General features: G+C 48.5%; 1 protein-coding gene across 3 annotated transcripts in view; it reads right to left on the reverse strand.

Annotated features, from left to right (window-relative positions):
• The window catches only part of XDH (xanthine dehydrogenase), a 90,413-nt gene that overhangs the window by 17,841 nt on the left and 59,663 nt on the right, over nt 1-12,909 (reverse strand). For 2 of the 3 annotated variants that reach the window (XM_077282137.1, XM_077282138.1), the window contains 8 exons: nt 12,578-12,769; nt 12,011-12,156; nt 11,543-11,624; nt 11,371-11,466; nt 10,705-10,833; nt 8,715-8,789; nt 6,196-6,248; nt 5,963-6,077 (listed from right to left, as the gene is read on the reverse strand). In XM_077282137.1, the coding sequence (XP_077138252.1) occupies nt 5,963-6,077; nt 6,196-6,248; nt 8,715-8,789; nt 10,705-10,833; nt 11,371-11,466; nt 11,543-11,624; nt 12,011-12,156; nt 12,578-12,769 (888 nt within the window). Of the gene's footprint in view, nt 1-5,962; nt 6,078-6,195; nt 6,249-6,852; nt 6,923-8,714; nt 8,790-10,704; nt 10,834-11,370; nt 11,467-11,542; nt 11,625-12,010; nt 12,157-12,577; nt 12,770-12,909 lie in introns of those variants that run through there. The other variant, XM_077282139.1, reaches the window with a different exon arrangement.

Below are 12,909 nucleotides of genomic sequence, written 5' to 3' on the forward strand. Positions count from 1 at the left end.
TCTATCGCGAACACGTATAACAGCGGGCTCAATGGACAGCCCTGGCGGACCCCAGACCCAACCTCAAAAGGGCGGCCAGACCAACCATTCACGAGCGGGAAAGTCTCTGCCCCCGCGTACAAGATCTTTAGCCAATTTACAAACCCCCCAGGCAGACCATACCTCAGAAGGACGGACCAGAGGTACTCATGGTTAACCCGATCAAAAGCCTTCGCCTGGTCTAAGGACAGCAAGTACCCCTTCCAGTGACCTGCCCTGCCCTGCTCCACTGCCTCTCGGACACCGAGCACAGCACTAAACGTACTGCGGCCTGGAACAGAGCAGTGCTGGGCCTCCGAAAGGAGCCGGGGTGCAAACTTCACCAGCCGTTTGAACAGCACCTTTGCCAGAACCTTCCGGTCCGTATTGAGAAGCGCTATGGGACGCCAATTCTCAATACGGGACGGGTCCTTACCCTTTGACAGGATAATCAGGGCAGACTGCCTCATTGACTGGGAAAGAGCGCCCGAGGAGAGACACTCGTTAAACACCTCAGTCAAGAGAGGGACCAAGGAGTCCCTAAAGGTCTTATAAAACTCGGATGTTAAGCCATCCGGACCTGGCGATTTCTTAGGCCGAAGCCCATCAATGGCCAGTCGCACTTCCTCTTCCCTGATTGGTTCTGTCAAAACGTGAAGCAAGGGGTCATCTCCTGGCTCAGGGATGGCTTCGGCCAGGAAAGCCGACATCACGTTCCGATCCAGATCCCTCTTCCCCAAGAGGTGTGAGTAGAAAGATCTGATCACCTCCAGGATCCCTGATTTGGATCTGTTCAGGGAACCCGTATCGTCGACCAAACCTGTCACCACCTTACAACTCACTGACATCTTACAGTTTCTGTAGGGGTCAGGCGAGCGGTACCTCCCGAAATCCCTCTCAAAAACCAAAGATGTGTGCCTATCGTACTGACACCTCTTGAGTAAAGACTTCACTCTGGAGATCTCCTCACGGTCACCTCCAGCCGAGACGAGATGTTCGAGTTTCCTCCTCAGTTCCTGATACAGGCGGTACCTGCTCAGGCTCCTGAGGCTCGAGAGCTGGTGGAAGAAACTCGCAACCCGATCCTTGAACATCTCCCACCACTCTGACTTATCGCTACAGAGATCCAAAAGCGGTACCTGGCTCTGAAGAAAGTCCTCAAAGGATTGTCTTATCTCTGCTTCTTCCAAGAGGGACGAATTCAGCTTCCATAGTCCCCTTCCCATCCGAGGGGTTTCTGAAACATTCAGAGAAAAAGAAATCAGACAGTGATCGGAGAACTCCACCTCAACAACGGACACTGCTGAAGAGATGGCTTCCTCCTTTAAAAAAAACCTGTCTATCCTAGACCTACAATTACCTCTATAAAAGGTGAAACCACAGTGACCTGGGGTGTGCCGGATGTGGACATCCACCAGGCGAGCGTCACTAGCTATGCTATTAAGAGTATTACTATCATAAGCCAGCCGGTCAATGGAGCCTCCCCTATCACGAAGCCTTGTGACAGTGTTAAAGTCACCTCCAAAGACCACTTGCCGACTCGTAAAAAGATAGGGCTTAATCTTCAGGAAGAGACATTTACGGTCCCACTTTGACTGCGGACCATAGATGTTAATGAGCCGAAGCTCCTGTCCCCTCATGAAGATGTCTAAGACCAGGCACCTCCCCATTTCTACCTCGATAACTCTCCGGCATTCAACCGATGCAGTCTTAAAAAGGACTGCCACCCCGCTACACGGCTCGGCCGCAAGAGACCAGTACGAAGACCCGCACCTCCACTCGCTCTCCGCCTTGCGTATGGCCCCCATATCCGTAAGCCTGGTCTCCTGCAAAAACAAGATTTCAGCCTCAAATCGGGTGAGAAAATCAAAGGCCGCAAATCTAGCCGCATCAGACTTTATACTAGCGACATTAATGGTCGCTAGAGTCAACGGGGTGGGTGCCGCCATCATGAGTGATCAAGTTAGATGGCCTTTTTCTTCCCCCCACCCTTTTTCTTAGCCCGCTCATCTCCGGACGATGAAGCCCCCCCTCTTCTTTTCAGAGAGACTGAGGTATCCATCCCTCCCACCTCTTTCTCATCTCCGGACCCAGGGTCGTCCCCACCTCCCGAGGAAGACACACCCCCTGGAGAAGGGACTCCCCCGCCTCCCAAAGGCCCTCCCGATGTTACCTCCGGAACCTCACCCCCGACTCCCGTCTCAGCAGGATCGTCAAGGGCTTGGAACCGGTTGGAGAGGGGGATCAGAGGGGAGTCGGTGGGACCTTCCTTAGGCACCTTGGTCAGGGAAGAAGATTTTCCACCTTTTTTCTTCTTTTTTTTACTTTTGGCACTCTTGGCACTCTTGGTACCCTTGTCACCCATTTCTTTTGGCTGTTCCCCTCCATCCTCATCAAAACTTTCATATTGAGAGGCATCTGAGAGATCAGCCACTTCCTCATTCTCCATCCGTCTGATCTCCTCATTCACCGCTTCCTCCCCCGGTGCCTCAGTGACATGAGCTGTCGCCTCGGAGGAGGGGGCAGCCATTACCCCAGTTTCCCGAGGCTCCTCCTGCCCCCTGCCCTCCTGACGCCTTGCCTGCCTCCGCTGGTAAGAGGGGCCCCTCGCCCTGCCATTCCTCATCGGCCCCTCAGCTCCTCCCCCGCTGCCACCTCCAACCTCTGCAGAAGTTGCACCGCCAGGAACTTCCTCGCGGCTCCCCTCCGCCCGGCCGGCCATGGCATTAGAGAAGGAACGAGGGCAGCGGCTGAACGGGTGACCTAGATCACCACACAGGTGGCATCGAATGACACCACAGGATGCGGCGAGGTGACCCACCTCGCCACACAAGGAACATTTCTGCACCTTGCAGCCTGCGCTGAAGTGGCGAGGATCACCGCACCTGTGGCATACCTTCGGCTGCCCCTGGTAGAAGACCAGAATCCGATCCCTTCCCAGGAAAGCCGAGGAAGGGATGTGGGTGACAGTGCCACCTGAACGCTTCAACTTTACCATGAAGGTCCAGCCTCCTGACCAGATACCAAAATCGTCCCGGTTCTTCTTAGGGACGTCCACAACCTCGCCATAGCGGCTCAACCAGGTCATTATGTCAACGCCAGAAAGAGACTCATTACATGTTAAAACGGTCACTTTCTTCGGCCCACTTTGGCGAGAAATTGCTTCCACGGCGAACCCTCGCCAGCCGGGCTCCTCTTTTACCAGCTCATAATTCGACCAAAAGAGCTCCAAGCCCTCCGGCCGAACAAAGCTGATATCAAAGGTGGAGGTCCCAAAAGGATGTATCAGAGCAAAGATGTCAATAGCCCTGAAGTCCATCTTCATGAGGAGCTTCACCACATTTGTCCTGGTTGGACACGCCTCATCGCCCCTCCAGCGAAGACGAACCACATTTCTCCTGGAGACCCCCTGCCCGGCTGTCGGGAGGGACCACACGGTCTCCCCCCCCCCTTTTCTCTTGGAAGGCAGCTAGACCAAACTTATCTAGCCAGTAGGACAACGCCACCTCTCTTCCCTCTACATTGATCGTCCGCTCCCCTTTTTTGAGGGCCTCCAGGAAACGGCGGCGAAAAGCCTCATTCCCTGGGTCCGGAGATGAGGAAGACCCCTGTGGAATCCCAGCGGCAGCAGCCGCATAACTAATGGCGGCTGCAGGTGAGGGGGACGATGGACCAGCCCCTATATTCCCTGAACCCTCAACCTCACAGTCAACCATCTCCACCTCACTTACCTCAGCCTCACCATTTTCACTGGTAGAAATCACCGCACTGGCACCATTCACACCAACCATACCTCCAGCAGAAACCACCCCTGACCCGTCACCATTATCACAGACACTATTCACACCATTTGCACCACTTCCATTCTTATTTACATTTTTGTTTGCATTTTTTTTTCTGCTTTCTGCTGGGGTTGTTGCTATTTGCAGTGCAGCTGCCCCTTTAAGATCCATACTGCAGGGTTTGATTACCACACCCTGCTTTTCAGCAGAGCATGTGCTGGCAGCTGCAGACTGTTGCTCCAGCCTCTCCTGCAGACCATCTCCACGCTGTGTGCACTTCACCGCCGGGTCCCCCACAGATACAGGTGACACACATGCAGAGGACCCCGGCAGTGCGACCCCCTCCGGCGAGGGTGCGATCCGGGCCGGCATTACCGCAGCCATTACAGCTGCACCCGAGATGATAACCGGTGCCGGGGTCCCGGATTTTGACCCAGCATCGGATCTGCATGTGGGAGACCCCGACACCACAGCACACGCCGCCGATGATGCGGCCCCGGCTGACAGCGCACCGCCAACACTGCGGGGAGCGGTGACCACCGGTAAGGTACCCACAGCTTCCACCCCCTGAGCGTCAGCGGGTGCAGCAGGCACCAGGCCGTCCCCCGTTTCCACAGAGGATCGGGCCTGGACACCTCCACAGATCTTATTACTGCCCGCCACAGGGCCACACTCCAGACCATGCACACTGTCCGGCTCTGCAGCCGCATGCCCACTCTCGCCCCCTCTGCTACCGCCAGCAGAGACGGCGACCTGCGCCATACGACTTGTACTCTCCCCGCTCCCTCGCACCGGACCCACTGCAGGTCCCGGGCCGGGGTGGGTAGCGGGCTCCACACAGCGGGACCGGGGGGTCCCAGGAAGGGGGACAAACACCAACCTCTCCTCCGATGTTTTCTTCCTTTTTTTGCTTTTCTTTTTCCCCCTCCTGGTTGCCTCGTCCCCACAGACCTCATCCCCAAACTTCAGGTGGGCATAATTTACTGGGGACTCCAGCTGACGGATCTGCTGCAAGACGAGGCAACCCCCACTACTGCTGTTATCGCTGCTGCTATCATCCGCATCACCCCCATCATCCTCTGAAATACTATTGTCTGATGGGAGTGGGACCTGCACTGGATCTATCCCGCTGTGTGTGGCCTGGAGATCACTTACCAAGCCACCAGGTGGGTACGGTGCCTCCTCCATCTCCTCATGGTCCACCTCCTCCACCTGGGTCGGACGCCGAGACCCCTCTGGCTCCTTCACAGCAGCCATGTTGTGGAATCGGTCCTCATTTTCCAGTTTTTCCCGGAAGGGCCCGCTGTTGTTCAATATTGCCGCTCTCCGGGCTTCCATGCCCTCAATGCATATCCCCAGGCTGGATATCCTGGCTGTCAGGGCAGACTTCTCTGTGCGGGAGGCTCTGCTTGCAGCTTGCCTCACCTCCTTCAGCTCCTCCCGGAGTCTCCTGATGGTCTTCCCAGCCTCATCGTACTCGCTGAGGTACACATGGACGCGGGAGCCATAGCTGGTAACCGGCTCCCGTGCGGCCCTAGTGCCCCAATCCTTCGGCACCGCCGCCGCTGCACCTCTGCGAGTGCTCCACTCACCTCCGGAAGGAGACACCACAGTGGCCCTCGCCTCAGCCTTAGGGGCTTTGCAGCCCTCCTGGGTCTTCCTGGGCTCCTCCATGCTCTGGGCCTTGCCAGATCTGGTGACCCTCTTTGCCGGTAGCAATGAGCTCCCACCCCTCGCCGGCTTAGACCGAGGGGTGGGAGACGGGGACTCAGCCCCACAGTCCATCCACTACACCCCTCTCTTTCCTAGATCAGAGAGGGGGGGGAATTACTGGGTGGAAAAAAAAACGGTGACTCTCCTGGAGCAAACAAACCAGCACCTTCCTCCACAGACTACAAGCTCCTAGTGTTGGCTGTATAAATCTGTATGTAGTGAGCTCCTCCTAGTGGTGACTGTATAAATCTGTATATAGTGAGCTCCCTCTAGCGGTGGCTGCATAAATCACTATGTAATGTGACCCCCCCCCCAAGTGGTGACTGCAGGCGGACTTTTCTAAATGCTTTGCTAATAGCTGATGCACATTAAAGTGTATGGAGACTACATGCCATTATATTATATTACATTATAGCATCAACTATTTTATGTGTTATGTTATATCTTACCTTGTGGTCACCAGTTAAACAATCAATTTCAACTTCAGAACAAGCGACCCCATAGCTGAAGTAGTTGCTCGGTTGTCCCTGATTCTTCACAGGGTCATAATAAATCCCATCAATCCTTAAGTGAAAAGAAAAAGGCTCAATGAAAATGGTGGATACATGTTCACAGATGGGAAATGCTGGATTACAGCGTTATCACTGTAAGGACAGGCAGACAATAGCAGATGTAGGAATACTTGTAGAATCCGGTGGCCGATAGGCTGACACTGTCTTCGTAAGCAGATTTGATCTATGGGGTAAAAAAAAAAAAAAAAGAAGAAAGTTTTACCAGATTTTATTTTTATCATGTTTTTAATTTGCAGTAATGATAACATCTCCTCCAGTCCCTTTCCCCGGCTGTCACCTCTCACCTAACAAAAATATTCAACCTTTCTCTCACTTCCGGTATTTTTCCCTCCTCATTTAAGCATGCCATCATACATCCTTTACTTAAAAAACCCTCCCTCGACCAAAATTGTGCCGCTAATTATAGACCTGTCTCTAATCTTCCCTTCATCTCTAAACTCCTGGAACGCCTGGTCCACTCCCGTCTTACCCGCTATCTCTCAGATCACTCTCTTCTCGACCCTCTTCAATCTGGCTTCCGCTCTTTACACTCTACTGAAACTGCCCTCACTAAAGTCTCTAATGACCTACTAACAGCTAAATCTAATGGTCACTACTCCCTGCTAATTCTCTTGGATCTTTCCGCAGCATTCGACACTGTGGATCATCAGCTCCTCCTCACTATGCTCCGCTCCATCGGCATCAAGGACACCGTTCTCTCTTGGTTCTCCTCCTATCTCTCTGACCGATCCTTCACTGTATGTTTTGCTGGTTCCTCCTCCTCTCACCTTCCCCTTACTGTTGGGGTTCCTCAAGGATCAGTCCTAGACCCCCTCCTCTTCTCTTTGTATACCGCCCCTATTGGACAAACAATCAGTAGATTTGGTTTCCAGTACCATCTCTATGCTGACGACACCCAATTATATACCTCTTCTCCTGTTATCACGCCGACCTTCTTAGAAAACACCAGTGATTGTCTTACCGCTGTCTCTAGCATCATGTCCTCCCTCTATCTGAAACTGAACCTGTCAAAAACTGAACTCCTCGTGTTTTCTCCCTCTACTAACCTACCTTTGCCTGACATTGCCATCTCCGTGTGCGGTTCCACCATTACTCCAAAGCAACATGCCCGCTGCCTTGGGGTCATCCTTGATTCTGAGCTTTCATTCACCCCCCACATCCGATCACTGGCTCGCTCTTCTTATCTGCATCTCAAAAACATTTCTAGAATTCGCCCTTTTCTTACTTTCGACTCTGCAAAAACTCTTACTGTTTCACTTATTCATTCCCGTCTGGACTATTGTAACTCTCTACTAATCGTCCTCCCTCTTACCAAACTCTCCCCGCTCCAATCTGTGCTGAATGCTGCTGCCAGGATCATATTCCTCACCAACCATTACACCGATGCCTCTACCTTGTGCCAGTCATTACACTGGCTACCCATCCACTCCAGAATCCAGTACAAAACTACTACCCTCATCCACAAAGCACTCCATGGCTCAGCACCACCCTACATCTCCTCTCTGGTCTCAGTCTACCACCCTACCCGTGCCCTCCGCTCCGCTAATGACCTCAGGTTAGCATCCTCAATAATCAGAACCTCCCACTCCCGTCTCCAAGACTTTACACGTGCTGCGCCGATTCTTTGGAATGTACTACCCAGGTTAATACGATTAATCCCCAATCCCCACAGTTTTAAGCGTGCCCTAAAAACTCATTTGTTCAGACTGGCCTACCGCCTCAATGCATTAACCTAACTATCCCTGTGTGGCCCATTAAAAAAATCAAAAAACACATAATCAGGTTCTTCTCATCGTGTTCTCATACACTTTATGCAGTTAATAGCCTCTGTGTCTGTACTGCTACATACTTAGGCTGTTAACCGATTCATGCAGCTTTATATGAACACCCGAGCCTTACACTATGGCTGGTCCAAATAGCTAAAGCAATTGTTACCATCCACCTCTTGTGTCTCCCCTTTTCCTCATAGATTGTAAGCTTGCGAGCAGCAGGGCCCTCATTCCTCCTGGTATCTGTTTTGAACTGTGATTTCTGTTATGCTGTAATGTCTATTGTCTGTACAAGTCCCCTCTATAAGTTGTAAAGCGCTGCGGAATATGTTGGCGCTATATAAATAAAATTATTATTTATTATTATTAATATTGTCCACTAGGTGTCAGATGACCACTTCTTTAATAACTAAAGGTGGAACAACTCAGTTTACAGCTGCTGCAAAAAGTCCATTGATTTTGGCAAAAAGATTACTTCCATGATTTTTGCAAAATGACACCAATAACTGCAATCGACAACGCCTCAACATAAAACGATCAGTTAATTTTTTTTTGCAAACTTTAATTTACTTTTACATCTTTTTTTTCAGAATTCACACCTTTATATTAAGGGTTGAGGAAACTAAGCAACCATTATACGTATGGTCTAGGGCACATGGGTATCATTTACAGAACTGTCACTTGGGACCCCGTGTTATGTATCAGCGTCAGATCCCCCTATACTGCATGTTTGATCATTCATTTGAAGGCGTGACGTGTGATTCAATATGGCGGGGCGACACGCAGAACCCCTGATTGGTGAATGTTCGTGTAATACACTGGTGCATTATAAATGTATACTAATTATAAGAGATACCCACCCAGCTTTCCCATGTCCCACTGGGGTTGGCTGTTTTGTACGGCTCCAGCCTCTGCAGTAATGTCTGACACGCATTCTGGAATTATAAAGGATGAGACGATCATGGACAAAGGAAATCAATCTCCATCAAACAGCCGATAAGTATATGAGAAATTCAGACAGAGGAGTGATGGTTGTGAGCACTCAGGGGCCAATCAGCCTCTACCAAAAACTGCACCACAGCTTCTTTGGAGGGCTAACTATTATATTTACATACAGATTTATACAGCCACCACTAGGGGGAGCTCACTACGTATACATTTATACAGCCACCACTAGGGGGAGCTCTCTACATACAGATTTATACAGCCACCACTAGATGGAGCTGACTGCATACAGATTTACACAGCCACCACTAGGAGGAGCTCTCTACATACAGATTTACACAGCCACCACTAGGAGGAGCTCACTACATACAGATTTACACAGCCACCACTAGGAGGAGCTCACTACATACAGATTTACACAGCCACCACTAGGAGGAGCTCACTACATACAGACATACCGCCACCACTAGAGAGAGCTCACTACATACAGATTTATACTGCCACCACTAGGGGGAGCTCACTACAGATTTATTCAGCCATCACTAGAGGGAGCGCACTGCATACAGATTTATACGGCCACCACTAGGGGGAGCTCAAATGTATACCTATTTATATAGGCACTGCTGAATTTGATAATTCTCCAGTCCTCAGTATTTATTCTATACAGCAGAATCCTCAGTTCTTAATTGCAAAAGTCTGGTTTTCTGTTGACACCACTTAGGGGGAATCTGTAATCAGGTCTAATTCTGGGCAATAAAAGCCAAAGACAATTGTAAACAGATCACTCCTTAGTGGTGGCAACTGATAGCAGTGTAGGGATGGGGAAAATGATTTATATTAAAGAACTCATATTATGTAAATAAAGAAAAAACTTTATTACTATGTTGGAATCTTGTGATAGTTGGTTCACTTCAAATAAATGATGTGTTGGATACAAATGATATAATTTGCAGTATAATGTGTTTCACATATATATCGGCCTCTCCCTCATCATTTATTACATGACTATAAGGAATTGATTTGTTGATTTTAGCAAAAGTGATCATAAACGCCACCAATAGGGGGAGCTCAAGCTTAATGGAATCATTCAGCTCACTGCCTTCAACACTATCAGTATACATTTATTATTTGTGAGCTCCCCCTGGTGGTGACAACAGTCAGTAAGAAACGTATAATTTATAAAGTCATGAAGAAGAGCTCCTCTATACAGAGATAACATTGTCTCTACTTTTCACAGGGTCATAAATGTAAAAATAAGTTTAATAGAGTATTCTGGAAAAATAAACATAAATCTCAAGTTCAAAGACAAATGCTTTAGCCTTACAAAATGCTTTGCAATGGAGAATATATAAAAAAAATCGGAAAAAACACCTTTAAAAATTAGTATTGCAGTTGCCATAGTGACGTGTACTATACACAATAATTACTTTATCCTGCCCAGTAAATGCCATTAAATACATTTTAGATATGCCACTGATGCATTTTTTTTTTCATTCTGCCTCACGAAATAACTGAATAAAATATGATGTAGAAAAAAAAAATAATCAAATTTGTGCCAAACACAGAATGAGCTCCATTATCTGAAAAGTGAAAATGTTATCGGTGTTGAAATGGGTGCAAAAAAACAAGTGATTTACTAAAAAAATATATATATATATAATTATTGTGTGAAATTGCTGAAACTAAAAAAAAAATGTAAATTTGGTTCTGCCGTAATGAAATCAACCTGCAGATAACTATAGTTGTGTCCTTTAGGACTTAAACCAAGAAGTGCTCTTAAGGGTTAATTTACTGAGGACCGAGGTTGGGATCTCAGTAGTGGGCAATGATGGAGGAGTAGTACATCGGGGGCTTGTTCTGAGTTGGGGTCCTGTGGCTTCCGTGTGCCCCCGCGGAGGCTCTTACATATATGGCCATGCCGTTGAGGTCCGAGCTCACTGATGCAGCGGTCGGAGATGTGTTGGGGACGGTGTTGGTGCTGGTTTCGCTAATATGGATTTTTGAGGTGGGTACTCCCAGTGCTTTACTGGCAACCTACAAAATGGAAAAAAAAAATAAGAAAATCAAAAAGGTCCAGTCCCGTGACACCTACTTCTTACTATGTAGCAGCAATGTGACTGCAGAATCCGACTACACTTCTTGTTTGTAGTCTGTTACCATGGAGATGTATACAGTAGATCTAGGGCAGCACGGTGACTCAGTGGTTAGCACTGTTGCTTTGCAGCACTGGGGTCCTGGGTTCAAATCCCACCAAGGACAATATCTGCAGGGAGTTTGTATGTTCTCCCTGTGTTCGGTGGGTTTCCTCCAGGTTCTCCGTTTTCCTCCCACATTCCAAAGAATGATAGGAAGTTTAGATTGTGAGCCCCAATGGGGACAGTGATGATAATGTGTGCAACGTGTAAAGCGCTGCGGAATATGTTGGCGCTATATAAATTAACACTATATTATGATTATCTGCATTGGTGCTGATTATATTGCTTCATTTTTCACTCACTATAAATGCACCAAAGCGATAAGACGTTTGTGTTCTCGTAAATTCACCCAATACCTATGATCCCGTAACATCACCTGAATCATCTTGGTGTGAAGTCCTTGACCCATTTCTATCCCTCCGTGAGTCAAGAGGACGGACCCGTCTGTGTATACGTGGACCAGGGCCCCGGCCTGTAAGACATATAATGATGGTTATGGCAGGAAGGAGACGACGGGACGTAGAACAGCAGGAAAGACGGCGAAGAACCTGATTGAGAAATGATAACGTGAAGCTGATGCCAAACTTGGTGGGGATGATGGCGATGCCCCTCTTCTTCCAACGATGCTGCCTGTGAGAGGGCACAAAATATGGACATGACAGAAATCATGATGGATGGATGGATGGATGGATAGTTAGATAGATAATAGATAGATAGATAGATAATAGATAGATAATAGATAGATAGATAATAGATAGATAATAGATAGATGATAGATAGATAGATAGATAAATAGATAGATAGATTGATGATAGATGATAGATAGATAACAGATAGATAGATAGATAGATAGATAGATAGATAGATAGATGATAGATAGATAGATAGTTGATAGATAGATAATAGATAGATAAATAGATATAGATAGATAATAGATGATAGATAATAGATAGATAGATACATAGATGATAGATAGATGATAGACAATAGAGAGATACTAGATACTTTGTCCTCACTTGTTGAACCTTGCGATGGCGGCTTTCCGCTCCTGGTAGCGGGCGCTCTGGATACACTCGTCCCAGCAGCGGTGGACATTGAACGCCTCCAGCTTCTGATTGAAGTGAGTGAGGTCTCCCTCCTGGTACATGTTCAGCTTCCGGACCTGCGGGTGGAGAGGAGCCGCTCTGTGATATCAGAATATCCGGACACGTCTGTCCTTCTAATAGTCGGAGCGCAGATCTTAACGCCGTGTGTATAAGATTCTAAGAACATTTCTGCTTTCTGCCGTCCTGTACGTTGGGTGGTATTTATTGCAGGTGAGCCCTATTCTAGAGAATTGCAGAAGTGCAATACCGGCAGTGGCCTATGGATAAGGGTGGCGCTGTTTCTGTAAGGAATCTGACATGTTTTTCTAATCTGATGCAACGTGAATGTCAGATTTTCTCTCTCTCTGTCGGGGACCTTCTGGGACGTGGCAGAGTCTGGTCAGAAGGAGATCGTATCTGCCCAATCTGAGATCAGGAACCTCCACCAACGCCCTTGAATTCACCTGAAGGATATTTTTGTCTGTGGGCAGCACTCACTTGTTCCGGCGGCAGTCCGCACACCTCGGATATGTCACTCATCCAGGCTTCCGCCACCATCATTCCTTGGGGAGCACCAAAACCGCGAAAGGCTGTATTAGAGGGTAAGTTGGTCTTGCACACGTACCCTGTGCCTTTAATATTGGGGATCTTGTAAGCATTATCCATGCTGAATAACGCCCTGTCCATTACCTGCCAAAAAGAAGAGAAATCAGCACTGAAATGTATTGGAAACAGTCAGCAAGTGTGAGCTGAGCTCCAATAATGCCGGGTGTAATATAAAGGCACCGTGCCCGATGTAAAGATGGCGGGTCCCAGAATATGCCCCGTGC

Source organism: Ranitomeya variabilis, chromosome 2 (genome assembly GCF_051348905.1).
Source record: "Ranitomeya variabilis isolate aRanVar5 chromosome 2, aRanVar5.hap1, whole genome shotgun sequence".
Taxonomy (NCBI): domain Eukaryota; kingdom Metazoa; phylum Chordata; class Amphibia; order Anura; family Dendrobatidae; genus Ranitomeya; species Ranitomeya variabilis.